This window comes from Heliangelus exortis, chromosome 2 (genome assembly GCF_036169615.1).
Source record: "Heliangelus exortis chromosome 2, bHelExo1.hap1, whole genome shotgun sequence".
In the NCBI taxonomy this organism is placed as follows: domain Eukaryota; kingdom Metazoa; phylum Chordata; class Aves; order Apodiformes; family Trochilidae; genus Heliangelus; species Heliangelus exortis.
The window spans coordinates 27,392,520-27,416,312 of NC_092423.1; the positions used below are offsets into that span (position 1 = coordinate 27,392,520).

Sequence of the window (23,793 nt, forward strand, 5' to 3'; positions counted from 1 at the left end):
GTATACAGTTGCATGACATCTTAAATGACCCCAAGGATTTCAGAACTGAGCATGTAACCAGTGAAGAAGCATCTTAGCTGAGAAAGCCATAGACATCCTTGGTCCTTCCAGTGGAGAATAAAGTGAGGTGGTGGCTGTGGGTGGATCCATTGCTTGCTGATATGGGTCCAAGAAAAAAGCCCTTGGGGTTGAACTGGTCTGCAAGCCACATTTGCCATTTTTCTTGGTCATTGATGTTCAAGACCTAGTCAGGTAATGTGTGTTAAACTGTCTGTAATATTGGCTTCCGTGGTGCTGTTTGTAATCAGAGATGTTTCCTAACTGTAGCATACATATATATGCATGCTTTGTTACTTTTGTCTCAGGAGAATGTCACACCATATGGTGGGGAAGTTGGATTAGTTTAGTTTCTTCTTTCTGCAGGCAAGTAAACAACTTCTAACTGATAGTCAGCTGGGGTTTTGCCTCTGAAGGTTTGTATGTTGATGTCATTTTCTGCTAGAATTGTCACTACACAGAGTTGCTGCAAGACAGTGTTTTCCAACTGTCAGTAACAACTTGATCTTCTGGGGTTTATCTCCCAGATGGTCACAAATATACAGATGTCATCAACAATATATATTGTGACCATCTCTTGCCTACTTCACTTCTTTTTGGGTTCTATTTTTGCCACATTATAATCAGCTAGTCTAACACTTATAAGGAGGTACGGCACTGAGAGAGAATTTCCTACAAAGGGGATGTCAAATATGGCAAAAAACACTATTCATCAGGTTTTATTTCTCCTACATACCAATTTAAAAGTGTATCTCCATGTATTTTTGATAGGTCAGCAAAGGCATTTCCCAGTAGTGAGTTTTCACAGTCCCATTAAATTTATCAGTATTAAAAGGCATTTTCTCATTTGTTTTGCTTTCATTGGTGGGAAAATCTCATCAAGAAACTTGTGAATATCTCCAGAGCCTAGTGAAAGGATAATGCTATTTGTATATGCATTTTGAAGTAAAAATCAAGTGTCTGAATCAGTGGCTGTTTTGTAGAGTCACAGAGTGCCAGAAAGAAAATGGCATCGATCGTGCGGCTCATAAAATGCAAATAAATTGCGGGTGAGTTCCAAAAGGACATAACTCTAAACCAATTTAAAATTGTTCCCGTATGTTTTTAATTTATGGAATTCTTTACTGCAGGCTCGAATCAATGCCAGGCTACAGCAGTATCGTGCCAAGGCAGAGCTGGCCCGCACCACCAGGCCTCAGGCCTGGGTTCCCAGGGAGAAGCTGCCACGACCTCTCACCAGCAGCGCTTCAGCCATACGGAAGCTCATGCGCAAAGCTGAGTTAATGGGAATTAGTACAGACATTTTTCCAGTGGATACTTCAGATACTAGTTCCAGTGTTGATGGCAGAAGAAAACATAAACAGCCAGCTCTCACTGCTGATTTTGTGAATTATTACCTTGGTAAGAATGAAAATGACATCTTTCATAACGAAAAAATCACTGCTTTACTGTGTCTGTACTGTGCTCATTCATTGGCCACTGGCTTTTTTGTTTTACTTGTATTTCTTAGGTACCAAAAATAAATGTGAAATAAAATAAATGTGAATTTTGACTTCATGGTGGAATAGATCTAGTACTACTCGGTATCTGTCTTTACACAGAAAGTTAGTGCTGTTTTTAAAAAAGACATTGCAGAAAAGAGTATATTTCAAATATAAACACGAAACAGTGTCTTTGCTTAGAAGGGAGTGGAAGCTTAGGTATCTTTGACTTTTATTTCCTTGAATTTTTCTTTTTGTGATTTTGTCTTTGGGACTCTTCACTAGATGACTGATCAAAGCTGACTATATAAATAACTGTTACTTTTAATTAACTGTTATAGTTAAGAAGCCAAAAGTAAGTTATGACTGCTCATTATACTCCGTGTAATAATCATAAGCTATAGTTTTGTGGTTTTGTGTTGTTTTTATGCTTTTCATTGCTTCGCTTTTTTCAGTGCATAAAACTTGAAAGTATTGCCAAGGATAGGAAATAATGCAGTTTTCTTCTAAATAGAGAGAAATATGCGCATGATTCAAATCCAGGAGAATATGGCTGAACAGAAGAATATCAAGGATAAATTAGAAAATGAGCAAGAAAAGCTTCATGTGGAGTATAATAAGGTGAAGAAAAAGAGATAATAAACCCTTGTACTGTTTTAGTGTTGTTGCTGTTAGCAGCACTGATAGCATTTTGCTTTCCAAACAAAATTGGAAAAACAGATACAACCCATTCTTTCTTTGAAAGTAATATTTAAAAATATATTTCTTCTTTTAAATGTACTGTGGTCCAATTTGCTCTGTGCAAGTAGAGTCAGCTTCTAAAATGTCATATGTTACCTAAGCACAGTTTCTGTAACTGACCCTACTGAGAACTCCAGTAACAAATGGCACAGACAGACAGATCCCTCTCATGACTGAATTGTGTCTTCAGACCCTTTCTATATTTTTTGGGGGGGTTTGTTTTGTCTTGCTTGTGTGTACTTCTAGGTTCTTTTTGAACCTGTCTCTCTGGTTGGAGTCCACTTGATAATTGGAATCTAGCATTTTTGGGGTGTTACTAATTTATTTATTTATGTCAACTCCAACTCCATTTGTGTTCATTCTAGATTTAATAAACTGGCTTATTTTATAGACTGCAATGCTGATGGTTAACAAAGAATATTTAATTGCATTTTCAGTAAATAATTTCTTTATTTCAATCTTTATTTTTTAATGGAACATGGAAATACTGTATTTCTTATGACCGATAACATGCTACAATTCTTGATGAATTCAGCAGCTTATCAAGTGATAGTGATGCTAAAAAACTCTGTTGCTATTAATTCTTAAACTGTTGGGTGTGTGTTTTAAATGAGAACATGAAACAGCAGGTTCTTGTGAACTACCCAAAAGTAGAGGGAGGAGATAGTGTGTGCAGCTTTTACAAAATGAATATATTGTATATACTGTGTAGTAACAAACAGGTACTTCCAGAAGAAAAAAACCCTAACTTTTGTCCTTCTTGAATCCTGTAAAGAATTATATATCTTTCTGTGACAGTGGGAGAATGTTCTTTGGTAAAGCAATACAGAGCTTTAATTCATTTATATGCTAACTTGTTAGAATCTTGCTGCTGAAGTGGTATGGACAACCCATTCAAGATATTGCTGTAGTTTACTTTAATTTTTTAAGCTGACTTATTGAAACCCTATTTTCAAGCTGAAGTGCTTTAGATCTTCTTTACAAAACAGGTGGCTGGCCAGATTTTCATCTTAGTTCCATTAAATTACTGAATGATTGTGCCAGGCTCAGCTATGTTGACATGAGTTTCATTGTTTTTTAATCCCCCAATAAAATATTGCAACCCTTATAGGTAAGAGGTTGAATAAATTTTGTTAAATAACACTTAATGGATTTTTATTCCTATTAATTTTTTTCATTCAACTTTTCAGCTATGCGAGTCCTTGGAAGAGCTACAAAATATGAATGGAAAACTGCGTAATGAAGGGCAAGGCATTTGGGCTCTGCTGGGTAGAATCATTGGACAGGTTGGTTGGGTTTTTATACTGTCTTTGATCTGGTTTTCCAAGAATAGACTTTTTTTTTTTTTTTTCTTTTTCTGTCTGTCACTTCTGTGGCCAAATAAATTGATTTGATGAGACCCAGGCTTTACTCTGGGGATAACATTTCCTGATTGAAATCTCTAGACTTATGCAAACAACCTACTGGGAACCTCTAGCTTAATTTTGTTGTTGTAATAGCGATCTGGTTTGTAAAATTGTTTCATTTTGTATAACTGATTGACCTGTCATTCATGATGAACCTTAAAGTGAAGCACAGGTTAATACTACAGTTTTTGTGTGCACATTATCTTTAGTTACTGTAGCCTTCAAATGATGTGGCAGCTCTTTATAAAAGATAGGAATCTTAAAAACCTGCAGTATATGTGTGATGGTTTTTAACCAGACAGAGCAGCATGTTTTGGTTAAATGAACATAAATATCTAGGAGAAAAGAAGATTTGGATTATTTTCTGTTGACAGCAATTATCTCTGTTCACACTGATACACTCAGATTTATATAGATTCTTGCCATGTGTTGGTATAGTTTTATATCAAATGTATTAAATGTCAGTGGACATTGTAGAAGCTAGTGAGAGACTGAAATGTTTACCAATTATGATTTAGAGGAAAATAAAAGAAACTATTAATTTTGAATATGCAGACGTATTATTAGGTCACAATTTTGTTGCACACTTTGGTACTGCTGAATATGTGCTGCTGTTCAGGAAATAAAGCTTTCTCTTTCTTTATGCAATAGTAGTTTTTAAGGAATATTAGCTTTTTCTGAGTCCATCTTTTCTGCTTGTGAAAAAGTATTCTCACATAATGTATCTCTTGAATCAAGATTGGTTTTTTCCCCACCTTTTTAAGGTGGCTTTGAGTAAGTATTCACAAATATACTTCCTGGTGTCTATGTTAGAAAAAAAGAAAAGTCAGTTAAGTAGAATTCATTTGCACAGCTTGCATGACATTTTTTTTTTCCAGTTGGTTGAACAGATGCAGACCCACGGGGCTGTTGAGAAATGACTTTGATAGATGGTTGCTGTCTGAGATGCTAGCATACTACAGATTAGTAGAAACCCGAAGAGAATCTCATCTGCTTTGTGGAGGCTTGGTCCAATAAGATAATTTTTCTAATTAACCTGTCGAGCACCAGTGTAGCAGGGATGTTGGGGAAAATAAACTGCCTCAGTTTCTGTCAATTTTGTGAATTTACCTTTGGTTGTTTCAGCTGCCTAGAAAAAAGGCATCCTTGTCTATTCCTCTTTGAAGCTTGAAGAAAACTGTTAAAAGCTACTATTTAAATGTTTTTTATTTATCAAATTGAAAGAAATAAGTATAATATTACTTGATCTCAGTATGATTTTGTAATATAAACAAAGTGTAGTTGCTCTTGTCTGCAAAATAGCTAACTAAGCAATTTCCCACTCATAATTTTAGTCTTGTTCTTCATGCATTGAGATTGAACTGGTATTCTCTAAAAGTGTCAAGACTCATATATACTCTGTATTTGTTCAAATCCAATAGAAATTGAACATACCAGCAATTTTACGTGCTCCTAAAGAAAGGAAACCAAGTAAAAAGGAAGGAGGAACACAAAAGACATCAACGCTTCCAGCTGTCCTTTATAGGCAAGTAGTGAACTCTTGACAGAATACTTACAATATCTATGAAGTTATAGTTTCACAGAAGTGTTAAGATAGTTTGCTTTAGTTTTGATTAATAAAATGCTTCAGAGTTGTCTATACATTTTACTTCTGAAGGCTAAGTTGAATAGTAGCCAATTCTTCACCTCAGTGCACATGAAAAATTTTAACTGGTCATCTTGTCCTTTTAATGCAAGCATCTATGTTGATAATTTTGCAAGCAGTGCTGATGCTGTTAAGTCTCAGTGGCTGGGTGCATAAAATGCTAGTCATAAGATTTTTTCATTTTTTGCTCATGGGTTGTCAAATCCTTTGGAATTTCTTGAGTTTTAAATTTCCCTACTTCTGTTTCTATTAATTCCCAAGAAAATAAAACGTATACACTTTGTCATTTGTTCCACCTTTTCCACTCTTGTGTAAACTTTTGTGAAACTGATGACTGGGCTTTAACTAATCCTAACAATGGAACATAGTCTAGAAACCCAGAGCATGATGGTGTAACAAATACATATTATCCTGGATGGTCTTCTCTTGCCACCAGTTGAGAAATGGGATGGTCTGTCTCTTATCTAGAGGGTCACAGCCGTGGCTGGAGCCACAGCAAGTGGGCAGTGTCTTGCCCAGCTAGCAGGCTAACTGAAGAAGATGGATTAAATAAGCAAAAGATAATTCTGGTGCTGTGAGAAGTGGAAATCTTGAGAACGTGGCAGTGGGATGAGGATATGGCAATTCAGACATATACAAATAACAGTCACGCTTTACTAGTTTTGTTTCATTCAAATGTAGGAATTTACTTCCATTTTGTAATGGACTCAATGAACACCTGATCTTTTTGAAATAACTGAAATTTAAATTCCAGTAAAATAATAATGGTAAAAAGGAAATGTAATGTCATATGAGTTGATGAATTGCCCAACATGATAGCAGCACAGACCTATTTCAGGGTGCTTGCATTATGAAAATAGGCATATGACTGTTAGTTTGATAAGAGCAGCATAATTTTCCTTTTAAGCATCTGGATGGCACAAGTAGTCTTTTTTCCATTTGCTGCTTTTACATTTTGTTGAAGTATCAAGTGATTACTTACCAGTTAGAAGTTCTCAGAAAGTAGATTGAAAGATAATTTATTCTTAACTATATGAGATGTCTTTGATGCTTTACTGAATATAGGTAGAAGCTCCTTAAAACGTGCCTAGGTACTCAGATTGAAATTGCCATTTGTGTATTGGAACTGGGGAATGTGCTGGGACATTATTTATTTCTTATGATTTCAAATGTAATAACAATGTTTTTGTGCTACCTACATTAAAAGTTGTGGAATTTGCAAGAAGAACCATGATCAACACCTCCTGCTACTGTGTGATACTTGTAAACTCCACTATCATCTTGGTTGCCTGGATCCACCTCTCACAAGGATGCCAAGGAAGACCAAGAACAGTTACTGGTAAGAATGGAGTTGATGTGCTGTCTTGTGTGTACTTAAAGCAGGACATATATAGGAATAGATTTGCAAATTCTAAGTACATTAGACATTGTTATAACTGATAACCTGATAAAGGAGCTGATATTCAAACTGTCACAAAATTATTGTGCAGCTGTGTTGTGTTAATGTTCTTCATGTTTTAAACTGTCCTGAAGAAGCAATTATGAAGAAGCAGATTTTATCTGCTTTAATGTACAGCATTTCCAGGAATTGTCATCACCTTGTCTATGGTTAAAGTACCATATCAGAATAGTATAAGTATTCTTTCTAAAAATACAGTAAAATTATTTTCAATCAATAGAAATTGTATTCTGTTTTTCTTAAGATGTCTATTAATTTGTTATTATTTTTTATTTTTCAAAAACTTCAATAAAACAGTTAAGTAATCTTTTTGGGTAGATTTGATGACTGTGTACAGAGGAAGGTGGTTGGTAATGAAATGGGAAGTCTCTCTTTTTTCCTTATCTTTCCATGTCAAAACCTGGGTTTACTCCAGTAAATCTAGTTTATATACAGACTTATATAGACTTATATACAGCCTTATACAGACTCTTAAATATGAGTCATATATACAGACTAATACAGACTCTTTAATCTGTATTAATACAGATTTCCTATATAAAAGCTGAAAATCTCAGAAAGGTTTTCACCATTCCTAATACTTTTCTGAATTTAATTTTCTTTTACTTATTTAATGTCATCTGTGATTTTGGGCTCCCCATTATTTCAAGGGCATTCTGAGCTCTTTGGCCAAATTTACAAAGATTTATGGAAGATTTTTCTAAATTTTTTTTAGGTGGCTTCTGAATTTACACGGAAGGTTCCTGATTTTTGTTCTGCTTTTTAACCAAGTTGAAAAGGCTGACTAAAGGCTCACTAAAAGCTCACTAAAAGGCTCTGTAGGTGTTAAAGGCAGAACAGGTCAGGTTAGATGGTGAAATGCTTATATTTCAAAGCTATAACTTAACTTTGTTATGAATTTTATGCTTCAGTTATCTCTCGGATCACAAACTTAGCATTACTTCTAATTAGCTAGGGTATATTCTGGAGTGTGAGATTATAGCAGACAAATTGAGCTGTATTGATTGCATTCTTTTCATCATTGAGCCTGCCTTTATGTGTTCTTTTCAGGATCAGTTGAGAGCATGTAGAACAGACCCTTAATCTAAGTTTGAGTTCAGCAGGTTTCCCCCCCTGCTGTTTTGAATACAGTTTTAATCTTTTGATTAAGTTTTGAAGAGAAGTGCTGTTTTTTAATTATTTTTTTTTTAATATGGAGGCCCTGTACTTTTCAGATCTTTGTGTTGGATACAATGGGAAGTTTTGCAAAAAGGTAAAGTAAGAAAATGGCTATAGTAGGAATTTCTTTGAAATGTTAGGGAGGTTGAAAGACTTTAAAGTAGTTTAAAATGTTGACTCTAGTCCTCTTTTAAAATAGTAAGCAAGTAACTGGTAAAGGTAATTGTTTCTTAATTTTTGCTTTCTATTCCATTCCCACTGCTAATTGTTTACTATTTATGGCTAACTTGAGCCTTTGCAAAAGGCTTGATGATTAGAGTCATATATGCTATCAATACATACTGATTTAAACATCAGATAGTTTACATAAGTTTATCCCATATGCTTCAGATTTTTTGTCTTATAAACACTTCAGTGCAGTGCTTTTGTTGTAGAATGCTTATTTTTTAATTTATAAAGACTACGTATTTTACCATAATAATGGTGAAAATAAACATTTTGTAGGAATTGCACATCCACAGTATTTTTGAACACTCCCATAGCTATTGCTTACAATTTCCTAAGCAGATCATAAGTGCTTTCAGTTGTGCTGAAATTACATATATTAATGACATGACTGATGCTGCAGAGCTATGGAAGGCTGTGCTCCGTAATGCTTGCTAAACAAAAAATCTCAGTGTTTTAAGTTGGACATTGCATCATGTAAAAATAACACAAAGTAACTTTTAACTACTTTTAACTAAGCAGACACAAAATTTTGAAGGAATGCTGTTACCGCTGAAGCTTCTCTGTCGTGTACATCATTGGAGGGCCTTTTTCTATAAAACCTCACAATAATGGTAGCTTGGTCTGTGTGCATTTGCTTATTTAAGTGCATATGTCTCCTTACTTGTGTGTTCATGCACACAATTTTATGTTAGCTGTATATAGCTGTATGTATGTTAGTTATGTATAAGTGTATAAAGTAGCATTTTGCGAACATTGCTATACCTTTTTTACTTGTTTTATATTTTAGTGTCTTAAAGAGACCTGGGAAAGTTAACAGCTACCGTGTAGAAAACTGAGGTTTGAAAAGAGGAGGAAGAGGTGTATGCTGGTGCAAAACTGTTTGCAAAGTATAAAAACTGCATAAAGTGACTTCCTTGTGTTTTGACTACTGCTAAAATCTCTATCCTTACATGAGGGAGGGGTGACACTGTTACCTTTCCTGCAGTCTGCCCTGTGGTACTTCTGCTTTTCTAGACTAGCAAATACTTCTAGCACTGATACATGTCTTATTTCCAGTGGTCTCAAGTGCTTTAGAGATAAGAAGTGATTAATATTCATAACACTATAATGTAACCACGATTTTACATATGGAAAAATTGAAGGAGAAGGTTTCATTTAGTCAGGGTTATACTGATAGCAGTTACCTAATCCAGGATTAGATCCCTTCTATTTTGACTTGGTAGCTACCGATCTGTCCAGCAGACCATGATGACTGCTCTTGTCTTCTGGTATAGCCAGGAGAGATTTGAGGCTGTGCTCCTTGGATTAGTTTGGAAGGATTAGAAAACATGGAAAGTTGATAGAGTTCATGCTGTGTGAGCCCTTACTGAAGTTCAGAGAGGAAAAATTATACCAGTTAAATGTGAACATGTGGCATATCAAACTTTGTGCTTTTGTGTAGATACAGGTTTTTTACTAATATTTAACAAATATTTAAATTTTTGGAGATAAATGTCAGTACACACTTGGACAAGAACACAATTACATGTGTTTTGTTTGCCTCCTTCCAAACCAAATTTGCTCTTTTGCTTGGAGAACTTAAAAAAAAAAAAATCAATATATGATCTGCTACGAACCTGCATTAACAGAGCTATACACATTTAAGTGCTGTTATGAAAAAGCCACATTTTTTATATGAGAGGAGTGATGAATTGGAATTCATTTGAAAATATTTTAGTTTTTTTAGTTGAAAGTGTATTGTGGGGAGGAATTAAAGAATTCTCACCTGTGGGTATAGTTTTTAAGTTTTCATTAACATAGTTTTAGTTAACGTCCATATTTCTGACTTTGCATAAGGAAAGTATTTTCTTGAAATAAGAACAAAACAATGATTTCCTATCGTGAATTCTGTCAAGGAGCTTGCTAATAGGATTACTTGAGCATCCGTTGACTTTTGAAGTTCTGATTGTGATTTTTTTTTTTTTTTTTTTTTACTTTTTAAAAAACTCATGGTATTTCAACTCAATGTTTGTTAATATATGTCTCCAAGTTCTGTATCATTGTTTCTTACCTTTTTTTTTCGGATTTAAAACCCACTTAGGAAATTCATACTAAAATTGATTTTTATAACAGGCATTTCTTCCAAACCTGTTTCTAAAGCACTTTGATTATACTGAATTAAGCAGTGTGCCATTGCAACGATTAAACTGTAAAAGCAGTACAATAATGAATAGATTACAGGTCAGTGGGCACCATTAAAAATGGGGGTACGGAAGGATGGTGAAAATAGGTGAAATGGTGAAATAGGGAGCATCCTTCTTGAAGGTTTAAATCCCACTTTCAAAATCTTTATTTTCAAAGTTTAAATGCTGTCAGAACAAAAACAGCAATAAGAAAGTCTTGTTTATTTTTTGGTTAGCTGCTCATAATATGGTACGTTTGAAGGAGTTCTTCAGGTGTCCTTTTGGTTCCTTGACTTTTGAATGTATTTTAAACCCAAACACTTCAATATATTTCTCTTTCTGCTTTTGTTACTGCAGTTTTGAATAGAAAATCTTCCCCTTTGCAGGCAATGCTCAGAGTGTGACCAGGCAGGTAGCAGTGACATGGAGGCTGATATCGCCATGGAAACCTTGCCAGATGGGACCAAACGATCAAGGAGGCAGATTAAGGAACCAGTGAAATTTGTTCCTCAGGATATGCCACCAGAACCGAAGAAAATTCCAATCAGAAACACGGTAAATTATAATTGAGTTGTTGTTATGCAGTTCGTATTTGTAATAATTTTGTTGAAGATTACTTATGTTTTGGACATTTTGAATTGCAGTAGTTCAGTTTGGTCAGTGTTCTGTTTTTGTTATAAATTCCCTTTCTTCTGTTTAATACTTTACTACTTGTGTTAAAGAAATAGTTTTGCTACAGTAAAAAGCTGGGAAACACGGTACTAAACTGGAGAGCTGTACAAGATTTTCCTTTTACCTGGGTCACATAGTCCTCCATTAATTGCAGGAAGAGGGAAAATTCAGTTTGCACATAGGCTTAGCATTTTACAGCTGTTCTTCACCTTAGTAGTATGGACTCTTTGTTCTTATACACTGAGATTTAAATTCTTAAAATTGCAAGTTAAAACTGCAAATTAATTAGTCATTTCCCTATGTACAGGCAACATCCTGACTGCATGTTTTGTGACTAACCTGTGATGTCAGGTTTTTTAGCTTCCTAGTAAGTTTGTGTTTTCTGAGACTTTTTTGGAGGATAATTTTTAGAGAAGAGAAGCAAAAGCTCCTGCTTTATGTGCTGATTAAATATTTAGCATCTTTTCCATTTAAAAGTAGAACATTTTTATTGAAAAACATACTCCTGTTTTCTGGTGTCTTGGTTCTTAAAATTTTGCTCTTCTTCTTGCTCATATAAGAAGTTTTTTTATGTGTGATATGCAACATTGCCTGTAAAAATGTACATAAAAATACCAAGGGACTTTTTGGTCCAGTTTAGGGATTGAATTGTATTTGCATGATAGCCCATGGTTTATCTTCCAATATAATTCTTAATATTAGGAAATCCTTATGGTCCCTCATGTTAATGTGTGGCCTACTTCATCTCTCATGAAGCATAACTTTATTTTCCTCATAGAACTTTCCAGACTTTTTTGTGCTTGGACTAGCAGCCATGATACTTCACTCTTCTGAGCATACACTGATAGGATTAAGCAAATGTTTTCCTGACCTAACCATATAGATGTTTGCCTTAATTACATTTCAGAATATTTTGGATGTTTGGCCTACAGGTTTGATTTACCTAATGGCTGCTTTTTCCTGGTCTAGGACTAAGAAGAATGACTCAAGACAAATTTATTAATTTAGCTCAAACCAGTAGGAGTGTGAGTAATTCAAAATTACATTTTGTGAATAATTGAGAACCTCTGTAGGAGAGGAGCTTTTTTTCCCTTTCTTTTTCTCACTGAGAGAAAGTTCCATTCTTTTCTATGTGTAAGAACACGTATGTCCTTACAGCTGTCTGGGTAAGTGGAACTGACAACATTTCATGCAGTTGTTCACACAGAAAAGATTTAACTGGTGTTCCTGCTTCCTGAACCCTTTACTTGTCCTCTCCTCTCTTTCCTCTTTCTTTCTTTCTTTCTTTCTTTCTTTCTTTCTTTCTTTCTTTCTTTCTTTCTTTCTTTCTTTCTTTCTTTCTTTCTTTCTTTCTTTCTTTCTTTCTTTCTTTCTTTCTTTCTTTCTTTCTTTCTTTCTTTCTTTCTTTCTTTCTTTCTTTCTTTCTTTCTTCTTTCTTTCTTTCTTTCTTTCTTTCTTTCTTTCTTTCTTTCTTTCTTTCTTTCTTTCTTTCTTTCTTTCTTTCTTTCTTTCTTTCTTTCTTTCTTTCTTTCTTTCTTTCTTTCTTTCTTTCTTTCTTTCTTTCTTTCTTTCTTTCTTTCTTTCTTTCTTTCTTTCTTTCTTTCTTTCTTTCTTTCTTTCTTTCTTTCTTTCTTTCTTTCTTTCTTTCTTTCTTTCTTTCTTTCTTTCTTTCTTTCTTTCTTTCTTTCTTTCTTTCTTTCTTTCTTTCTTTCTTTCTTTCTTTCTTTCTTTCTTTCTTTCTTTCTTTCTTTCTTTCTTTCTTTCTTTCTTTCTTTTTATACATAATGTAGTGGTATTAGGGGATGATGATTCATGTGGGACTGAAGAGAACTGAAATTATTGCAGGAGAAGCATTCACAATAGTAATACGCAAAAGTGTGATATAAGGCATTGTACAGAAATCCAGAAGAAGACAAGATTGGTTTGTTCTAATGCCCATGTAATAACTGCCAAGCTTGTGTTCTAAATGGAGAGACAGATGCCTGATAGCTCTGAAGTGATCCCGTCATGCTGTGACACTCTTGATGTGCTATGGTAGTGATTTGGCACCTCACATGTTAGAGAATATATTTACACACATTGTGGTATGTAATAGAGAGATTAAATTTACTTTGAGTGGACTTTGTATGTTGGCACAATACAGCATTGCACTGTGGAAAAACTACTGCTACCAGTCTAAGATGGACTGTTCCATTGCTTGAATTTATAGGCTATATTTCAGTTCCTGTCTAGTTCCCTGCTTTTCTACAAAATACAGATGTGCAAGATTACATCTTCACTGTCCTCTGGGCAAGACTTCTCTTTCAAAGTTCTCTCTTTGCCATAGCTGACAGGTTGTTGGGTATTTTTGCTTTTGTTTTTGCTTCCTACTGTCTTAACTGTAGAAGAGAAGGTTTAAACCCTTGGCACCTGCTGGATTCATTTTCTCTGAGCTAGGATGATTTCCTTCATTTGAAAACTTTCATGATCTTGGTGCTCTCAGTCTATATAGCAAAATGAAGATAACAGACCTCTGAAGACTCAGTAGTTACTTACTGGTAGTATGGGATCACTTTTGCTGTGAAGCTGGGAAAGCTGGTGTTAGTTTTTGTTGCTTACTTGGTTCTGTTGGGTTTTTCCTTTTTAGGGAGAAAATACATTTGTTAGCCTGTTTGTATGTTTGAGAGGAAAAAAACCTGACCTCTAACATCTTCTCATATGAGATTGGCTCTGACTACACAGAGAACATCTGTTTGGTGAATTTCAACAATGCCCAGATATTTGTTCTGTCCTTTATGTAGTCACTGCTTAAATACCTTTAAATAGCATAAAATAAAGAATCAAAATTAGCAATTTGAAAATAAACTTAGTCCTCTCTTCTCAGTGTACACTGTATCTCTGGCCATGTTTTATTCAATCTAGTTTTCTTCTCAAAAGAGTTGGCAAGCTTGCTTAGCTAACAGGGTGTAATCAGCCTTGCTTACAGTTATAATCAACAAGTGCAATTATAAGACTGTTGAACTGTGTATTTTTTGTTCTTAAGGGAATTTCTACTTGTTTTGCATAAATTTATCTTGAATTGGTATAATTGAGAGAAGTTGTTTTTTCACGTACCTGGGACAACAGAATGCATCTTACATGTTTAGATTTCGTTGCAGTAGTTTATCACAGTTAAATCTTCATTACTTTGTTGACAGAAATTGTGGGTAAGCCCTGTTGTATTTTGATAAAGTCCCATTAGATGTTACTGATGACAATAGTACCTGGTATTTGTAAGACATTTTATACAAATGTGTATGATTAACTAAGCCTAGATCTAATTGCATGAAAAAAAAGTCAAGTTAATTCATACTTTCAGAATTTAAATTTTTTACAGTTTGTTCTGACTATGGAGCTGTTAGCAGCTCTTATTTGCTAACACTGATTTCAAAGGTGATAAAGAATATCCTCTCTCATGAAAAATTGTCATTTTCCTTTTTTGTAGGTCCTTTTAAATATATTTTCTGTCTGCTTGGGGTGTACTCTGATGAGTAAAAAAACGTTTTAGAAGTATTCATAATTTTACCATTGTTTCTCATCCAATTAAGGATGTGTATCTGAATCCTTTTAAAATTTTTTATTTCTTTGTGTTATCTTGCAAAGCAACTGAATTAATTCATTTTGTAGATTTTCTTTTCCAGGGAAAAATTGTTTTTTGAAGAAAATAGTGGTAGGGTTTTTCCACTTTAAACTCCTTTTGTTTTGCATTATTGCAAGAAATAATGACATCTAATTTTGGTTTTGACAACCTGTACTATTTATCCTCCTTTATGAACTTAAAAGATCTTTTCAAGTTTTTCTTAAGAGACTTAAGTGTACTTAGCCTGTGTCCTAGCAGAGACTGAGAGTGGGATGTGATGCTCTTCCATTATTTTGAATGAGATGCCTTTTCTTCACACCTTCAATCTGCTTTGTGCAAAAAGCTTGGCTCATAACTTGTCACTGGTTGTGAGAAATAATAATTTTGAACTTACTGAGAGGAAGGTAAGACAGTTTAATCAAAACTTAGGTTTTCTTCTGGGAACGTCATTGTTCAAATCTTAATTCAATCTAATCTCTTACATCAGAACAGTGCTGGTCAGAGACCTTGTGGCAATTGAAGTACACTGGTGTTCACAGTTTCTGTGTGGTATCAGAGACTCAGTTTCCTTCTATAAATTTGCAAGTATGAGAGAAGTAAAACTGCAGCAGATTATCCACAGAAAGGACAGTGTTTCTCCCTTGTTACACTTCACTATGTTGACTGTGGGTCAGGGCAGTATTTTGCATGCTAATGCCACATGAGATTTAAAACAACCCTGTGAGTGTTGTCCAGTATTTTTATCTTTCAGTTTCCAAATACTTTGGAGGGTATTTCTAAGTAGGAATAGCAGCAATTTCAAAGAGTATTGGAGGACAGACTCCAGCCAGCACTGGCTGACAAGGAGCCCAGTCTGCATTTTTATGGAGATGGTACCTATCACATTGTACATTAAAACGTAAAGTTTACTAGAAGACATTTCTGATTTTTACACTTTCTAAAAAAGACCATTTAGAATGGCCTAGATGAACAGAGGTAAATTTACACATAGCAGAATTCTACTGTGATGAATGTAGGGAGACATAATAATCTGGTGTGTAAGGGTTGTAGTCACGGGCATAATTTCTTTCATTGTTTATTCTTATACCAATCATATGTAGTAATCTTTTAAAAAACTCTCAATTTCAGTGCATAATTTAAGCTAGCATATTTAAAACCTTTAGTATTTGTAATTAAAATTTCATACTTATAGAAGCTTCAGAAGTCATTATTTCTACTGATGGTTACTTTCAGAGAAGTTAATAACTAATGATTAGCTAATAAAAGTCAACTGCCAATCTGTGTAAACCAGATGTCTGTGAACATATTTTTTTATTTGAAATCTGAAGATGTTTAACATTTGCTTATCAGAACAGGTTTTTTTTTTCATATTGGATATTTATATTGAACAGATTAAAAGTCTACAGTAGTTTGTTCATTTGGAAAAAATATTTTAAGAGATACAAGTAAGGTATCTCAACTTAAGAGTAGGTTGAGAGAGTAATGATTTTCATCTATTCAACTGTTTATGTTTGTTCTCATAGTATTTACAAATCGGAGCTTTTAACAAATTCACAATTTTGCTGCCCTTGAGCAAAAAAGGAAACTCAGGTGATTGTTGATTTGAGGTGTCATTGCTAGAATAATAGTCTGGGGAGAATAATAGTCTGGGGTGTCCCTATTTTTGCAAAGTGTTCCTCTCTCCCTTAAATTTCTCTAAATTGTATTTCACTGAATTTCTTTACTTCAGAATTACATGAAGTATGTTTTCCCTATAGTACAGGCTGTTGTCTGGAAGTGTAATGAAGTTTATTTCAGACATGTCACATATGTGTACATCTTCTACAGTGATATTGTGGAGCTTTGATTAGCTGTCTGCTGTAAGAGGTGGTAGAGGATAATTTCTCCTGTAATTTGGCAAATATTTTGAAACAAAATCATGTTTATCTTCTGACAAATGCTGTCAGATCCTGGTAGTCTTAATGAGGGTGGTATGGGTTTTTTTTGTGTGTGTGTAAATTCCATTTTTGGTTCCTTATTATTGAAAAGGAGGTACTTGCCTAGTGTTATAAAGGTGAAAAAGGCCTTATGTTAAGGCATTTTGGGAACTGAATAGTTTGAGGTAGTTAAATGAAACTTTCTGATATTCTGATACCAAACTTATTTTTGTTATCTAAAGCCTGAAAATCTGATACCTTTTTCCTATAATTACATTATATAAAATAAAAATGAACAGACTGATTTTTCTGCTTATCCTTAAAAAATCTGTGTTTAGAGGAAAGAATTATTAGCAAAGACTGTGCTCTTTGTTCTTTGGAGCATGGAAGAAAAATCTGTGCCTGACAGGTGACAGTCTGAAGTTGAGTAGTTTTAAAAAATAATAGTATTTTAAAAAATACTGACAGCATCTACAAACTTTTTTTAGCACAGGGAGTTACTGTGTAGAATGGTTCTTTTTTTTTTTTTTTTTTAATGCTGCTGTTTAGAATAGATTATTATTTCTTTTTTACAAATAGCAAAAGATAGCAGAGCACTGTTTTTTCAGGGGTTTTAGTGCTTATCAAGTGTATTAAAAGATAAACAGGATTGTTAGGTTGCATTTAACTGAAGCATTTCCACCGAAATTGTTTTCAAACATCTAATTATATGACTTAATCATGTGATGTTATAGAAGTTTTGAATAAAAAATGGCTAAAGGAGGAAAACAGAATGTCAATTCAATTTGAGTGTATCAGTGCTACATAGAAAAATCCAACAAATAATTTAAAAAAATTATACTTATCAGTCATAATTTTAATTAGCATTGTCAATGACTGATCACTGCATTTAAGTATCTCTTCTAAATAAGTACCTGGAAGACCTTTTATAGCAACTGTCTAACAGTAGTGGTTTTGGCATATTCAACTTCAAAGAAATTGCTGTTGTTGAACATTAAATAATCAGGAGTTACTCAGCTTCTAAAAGTGAAGTTTTTCAGTATGAAGAACATCATAAATTATTTTTTTTTTCTTCATCACTGAATGTACAAACTCGGCTTAGTCTCATCATGTGTCAATACAAACAAAAACTCTATCGCATCATTTTGCCAAATGCATGGATATGCAATAGTACAGGATTCTTTCTTTTGGCTTGAAGTTAAATTTAGGAAGGAAGGAAGTAAAATAAATAAGTGCATAAAAGTGAATGGAGTGTATCAGTTTTGAATTTTATCTTTTTTGCTTGGGGTTTGGGGATTGCTTTGGTTTGTCGATTTGCTGTTTTAAGAAATGAAGGGGAAAAAAGCACCACAGGTGAAATTTCACTACATTTTATGTACCAAAAGCTTGAACAGATGGACATATCCCAGACAGTATTCCAGTCATGTAAATATTGATACCTCTATAAGTAAAAGTAACTAGTGTATCTATAATTTCTGCAAATAAGTGCATTTAAGTTCAGTTTTCCAGAAAAGAATCACTTGTTTTAGCAACATGTGTGGAATGACTTTTTTCTGTCTTTTTTGCCCTCCTGCTTATGTTTCAGTTCTCCAAATGTGTGCTTTGGAGAAAATTAGTATTAAAAAGAAAAATAGAAAGAAAGATAGATAGAAGGCAATCCTGCTAGTTCTCAAATTCCACTACAAGTTTTAAGTCATATAAACTGTAGTTTCTAGTCAATTGCCAGATTCAGTAGGTTGACAATGAGAATGCTGCAAATTTTTTGCTTTTCTAGAAAATAAAAGTTCTCAAAAAACTGAGATGAAAAAAGAAGAGTGGGAAAATTGTAATTCTGTGTAATTAAGCTTCATGGTTGATATGTTTCTGTTTATAATCGTAGTTTTATTTGCTACTGTTTCTTTTTGGTTGACAGTACCTGCTTTATTACTTCTAGCTTTTTGGAAAGTGAAGTAATTATTTCATAGATATGTTTTGAATAGTAGTGCTATGTACTATTTAAGGTATTCACTTTGATCTGTATTGAGCGAGTGTGCCACCTGGTGTCTCTATGGCTGTCCTTACCTGTATTTAAAATACTTTCATGCTTGTGTGGTGCCATGAATAGAGTATCTTTTCTGCCTTTTAACAAAGTAAAGGAAGTCAGAGAGATTTTTCTCTTCAAAGAGATTTTTTTCTTACTTGATTGTAACTTTGTAATTGGGAAAGATTATTTATAATGTTGAACTCTTAATAAGGATTAGGTCGTATTATAGATTAAAAATTGCTGTCTTAGCAAAGTTGTCATGATCTGTATTTGACAGGAGAGAAATCATATTATATTTGCATTTTCAATCTGTGTGGTTTCTTTCTTAGTCTTTTGAAAACCTGTGATGCTTTTGATGCACAGTGATTCCATTAGGTTACTTGTTTTAGTAGAAGTGGAAAGTTTTCCCATTTCTGTTTTCTGAGAGTATATTGCTCATCTTATGTTACATATCTGAGTTGTCTTCTGTTATGTAGTAATGAAATTACTCCTTCCCAATGACATTTTTGTTCAAAATTATTCCATAGCATTCTGATGCTTATTGTTTTATTCTCTTGTCTTTAGATTCTCATTAACAAGTATGTAGTAAAGGCCATATAAAAGAGAGGGTTAGGGTTAGAAAGTTCTGGATATGTGTGATATGTGTCAATGAACCATAGTTTGATAAAATGTAACACTGTGGAATTATATAATTAATATTTATGTGCCAACTATAAGGTGTCACCTATACCATAAAAATGAAAATGCCTGAAGAAAGTAGGTAGGAAACAGAATTAAAACATGGTCCTAATCTTACACAGGTCCTCTTCACTGTGTTTCATATAGCTATGTGTCTTTCTAGGGCAGTTACTGTAGCCACAGGTCAGTAGGGAAATAAAAAAATCAATATGTCCTATTTCAGAGAAGAAATATGAGATCTACAGATCGATAAAAATCAAAGCGTCTTAAGTTACTCACATTTGGCCCTCTCTTAATTACAACACAAAACAACGTCTACAGACTTTTTACACAATAAAGAAATTATCTTAAGTGCCAGTAGTTTTAAGTCAGGTGTGTCTCTAGTAATCTAATAATTTCTTTAATGTTAACTCTATGAATAGTTTTGAATTATTTTTATGAAACTGTCCAATGACAAGACACACCTCTTAAAGATACTGTGTACCCCCAACTCCAGGAGCACTTGGAGTGCTGACTGAATTGCTGGGGCTCACCCTTACAAAGAAGAGTAACAGTTTGTTCATGATGCCAGCTTCATTAATGGCACCAGAAAGTGCAAAAAAGAGCCTTGGCTGTATGAGAGCATTGTTTCCATGGCATACAGGAGGTATCAAAGCACCAGCATAATTATCTTCCCTGTCTATTAGCAGCAGTACACACTAATGTAGTGATACCCCTGGTTTTACACAGGTATAACAGCATAAGCAGGTGTGTTGGGCCTCTTTTTTGCACACACACACACACACATACACACACACACACACACACACACACACACACATACACACACACACACACACAGGCAGCAAATTGAAAGAAATTGTAACCAGGTAACACTAAGCAAACAAGAAGCTGGGAGCAATGTGTTCTACTGTGATGTTTGAAATAGCAGAATTATTATGGCTTTTTCAAATGGCTGGCAATGTCTTAAGTTCTGTTAAGTTCTGTTAACCCCTCTTGGGTTTAAATTTTCTTTCTCAAACAACTTTTTGAAATTGCCATGCAGAAATCAGAATAGGTTTTCTGAAGAAGTGACTGAACAGATCAAATCCAATCCAGAAGTAGTTCACTTTATGTGGAGTGGACTTGAACCATTGCCACTGACCACAGATGTATTCAGTAGTATTAATATTTACTATTTCTTTGTAATATCAATAACTTCTGTCTATCTTCTTGCACAGGAGAAGAAATAAGTAGGTGACAGGATCTTCTTCTATGGTCAATATTTAACTAAAAGCATGTAATTGTGATTATTGGGAACGGACTCCTGTTTATGCCTTACAGATGTCTTTCATTTGTCTCATATATCGAGTTTGTTTTTCTTTGAATATTCAAAATCTTGCAATCAATGCATAATCTTAACTTTTTCATTTTACATGTGCTTTATATTGTTGTCCAGTTGTTATTAATCTGCTTATGACCAACCTTCTTTTCCAAGTCCAAAATGGAGACTCCCATTCAGTCTTTCTTCTTCTCCTCCCACTTTTGGGTTGACAATTTGATCCTGTGTTGATCACATTTTCCCTCAACATTTTTCATTCCATAGCTTTTTTTTTTTTTTTTTTTAAATGTGAGGTTTTTGGGGGTTTTTTAGTGTCTTGAGTACACTGCATCCTTCCATAGTCTGGCATATCTGCACACCTCTACAAATCCCTTGTTCATATATCTTCTAAAAACATCACCCTAAATCATTGATGGGTTTGATTCAAATTTTGTAGCACTTATTGCTTCATCACTCATTATTAATTTCTTATGTCAGTTTTCTAATTTTCAGACATTTATGTCTTGATTCTTTTAGTTCCCTAAGATGATGTGCAGGTTTCCACACTATAAGAGTAGAATCCTGTACAGCATGGATAGATACTTTTGTGACATAAAACATCATGGCTGAAAGAAACCCATTTTTTATTTATCTTTTCCTTGCCTGTGGAAATGTATGGAAATTAGAACTTGGCTAGTTCTAATTCCTTCTTTTTTTCTTATTTTGAAGGCACTCTCCAACATTCCTTCTTAACTGTTCTTTGTTGTTTACTTTAAATGTTATATATATTATAAAATACCATATATTTCATGGGATATTTTAGTAATTGTCAGTATAGATCATTACACTTGAAATTGCCCAGGGGTGAAAAAAAATTCTCTTTCTAGAAAAATAGACATGGAAAAAAACCCATAAAAATCCTATTTCTCCTCCTTTTCAGTTTTGATAGCTGTTTGCATGTCATGTCCAACACTTTTCCTCTGTAGTTTGTCTTTTGATGTTTTGTGTAAATTTTTTAAATGTTGGAGAGGCAAGAGGCAAGGTTTTTGGGTTTTTTTCCCAAATTTTCAATGCAGAGTCAAAGTTAACAAAATAACTCAGAGGAGCCGTGTAAGCTTTAATGCTGAGGGATGTTTCTCCAGCTGCCACAGATTATAAGCTTTGAAGTAAAAAATCAAAAGGGATGCTGTTAATCTTTGGGTTTCATTTACCCAGGACATTACTCATTTCTGAAGAAGGGCATTAAGATTTCTGTGAAGGCTAACCCTTAGTAAGATTTTCTTGGAAAAGATGACTTGCTTTCATCTCAGTGATTTCATTGAATCAAATGGCTCAGTCTCTCTACCTGAGGAACATCAACATCATTTTACAGGATTTTAAAGAGTTTCATTAGAATTTGGTTCATTGATGTGTAGAGGCTGTTTTTTTTTCACCTCAAAATGTTAAACTGAAAATAATTCAAAGGGAGAATTTAATATCTTTTAATTTTTTATTATTTTAACTATTTCATAGTTTGAAGGTTTTTTGGTCTTGTTTTAAAATACTTAATTTTAGTCTTAATTCATTGATCTGTCTTGGTCTGCTTAATTTTGATTTATTGATCTTTCTTGAGATTATTTTGGGATGTACCGCTAATGAATTAAGACACTTTAATTTTCTCTTTTATTTCTGTTTAATGCAAGGTATGTTCTTTGTGACACAGCTGCTAGATTTTTTGAGTGTTTCTTTATTAAAAAAAAGATCTATTTTCTAATGTGAATCAGTTACACCTCTGCCTACCATTCTGGTAGCATTGCCTCTAGCAACCTGTTGACCCATTATTTCAAGACGTGAAAAAGAGGTACATATCCCCCAGTTTACTGAGTTGAGTATTTTTTAGGGCAACTGGATGGGAAAGATGAGTGCTGAGTATGGAAGAGGTTTCAGTTGTGAACTTGTTAGCCTTTGCATTAGGTCTCTTGTTGTCAAGTGTAAAGGTGTAGTTTGGAACCTGCACTAATGTGTCCTCACATAAGTTAAGGAACACAGGAAGAATTTGGGGATATGGCGAGATGCATGGCTTGAATGTAGTAGAGGAAGAGATGTTCTATTTATTTGCTTACTGAATTATTAAAGGGCCCTACTTGTGAAAGGATATGAAATGATACTCCAGGCTGATGTTGTTTTTTTATGATTACAAACATGGCATGAGATTGATTTTCTGGGGTAGTTGAAGTTGCCCCTGTACTCAGCGCTGGTGAGGCCACAGCTCGAGTCCTGTGTCCAGTTCTGGGCCCCTCAGTTCAGGAAGGATATCGAGGTCCTAGAGAAGGTCCAAAGGAGGGCAACCAGGCTCGTGAAGGGACTCGAGCACAGATCCTATGAGGAGAGGCTGAGGGAGCTGGGGCTGTTCAGCCTGGAGAAGAGGAGGCTCAGAGGAGACCTCATCACTCTCTACAACTCCCTGAAAGGAGGGTGTAGCCAGGTGGGGGTTGGTCTCTTTTCCCAGGCAACTCTCAGCAAGACAAGAGGGCACAGTCTCAAGTTGTGCCAGGGGAGGTTAAGGTTGGACATTAGAAAGAATTTCTTTACTGAGAGGGTGATCAAGCATTGGAATGGGCTGCCCAGGGAAGTGGTTAAATATCTCCGTTCCTGGAGATATTTAAAAAGAGACTGGATGTGGCACTCAGTGCCATGGTCTGGTAACTGCAGCGGTAGTGGATCAAGGGTTGGACTTGATGATCTCTGAGGTCCCTTCCAACCCAGCCAATTCTATGATTCTAAGTTATATAGGATCAGCTCATAGCTATAGCCATACATTATTTGCCAACAGAAATCTTAAGTTGTTTGTGTAGTAATGAGAATGTAAGTGCCTGCATGGTTATTGCTTTGGTGCTGGATGTAAAGCTCAGTGGCTGGAATCTTCCTGTTAATAGCAGAAAGGTGTCTGAGCACAGTGCCACCTTCATCTCTTATTTCAGAGCACATTTGCATGAATTTCAAAGTTGTACAAGTATAGAACTTAGGATGAAGCACAACCAAAGACTTGCCAATCAGGTGTCATTATATGTCAACATTTGAATTATTTTTTTACAGGAACATTTTATTCCTATATATAGAAAAATTATATAGTTGCGTATTTTGAGCCACATTCCATTGTTCAGTACATTTTTTAAAAATTATCATTCCTGTACTAAAATGCCATCTTGTAGCAATTGCCATGTATGAATTGCATCTAATTCAGCTATAGCTGTGTTGTGATAAAGACTGAGTTGTCCATTCCAAGTGGT

At 34.5% G+C, this 23,793-nt stretch overlaps 1 protein-coding gene across 6 annotated transcripts in view; it reads left to right on the forward strand.

The window, feature by feature from the left end:
• Positions 1 to 23,793, forward strand: part of PHF14 (PHD finger protein 14) — a 151,800-nt gene that overhangs the window by 38,485 nt on the left and 89,522 nt on the right. For all 6 annotated transcript variants that reach the window (XM_071735327.1, XM_071735326.1, XM_071735328.1 and 3 more), the window contains exons 9-14: positions 1,188 to 1,458; positions 2,053 to 2,159; positions 3,470 to 3,565; positions 5,107 to 5,210; positions 6,538 to 6,669; positions 10,724 to 10,892. In XM_071735327.1, the coding sequence (XP_071591428.1) occupies positions 1,188 to 1,458; positions 2,053 to 2,159; positions 3,470 to 3,565; positions 5,107 to 5,210; positions 6,538 to 6,669; positions 10,724 to 10,892 (879 nt within the window). The remainder of the gene's footprint in view (positions 1 to 1,187; positions 1,459 to 2,052; positions 2,160 to 3,469; positions 3,566 to 5,106; positions 5,211 to 6,537; positions 6,670 to 10,723; positions 10,893 to 23,793) is intronic.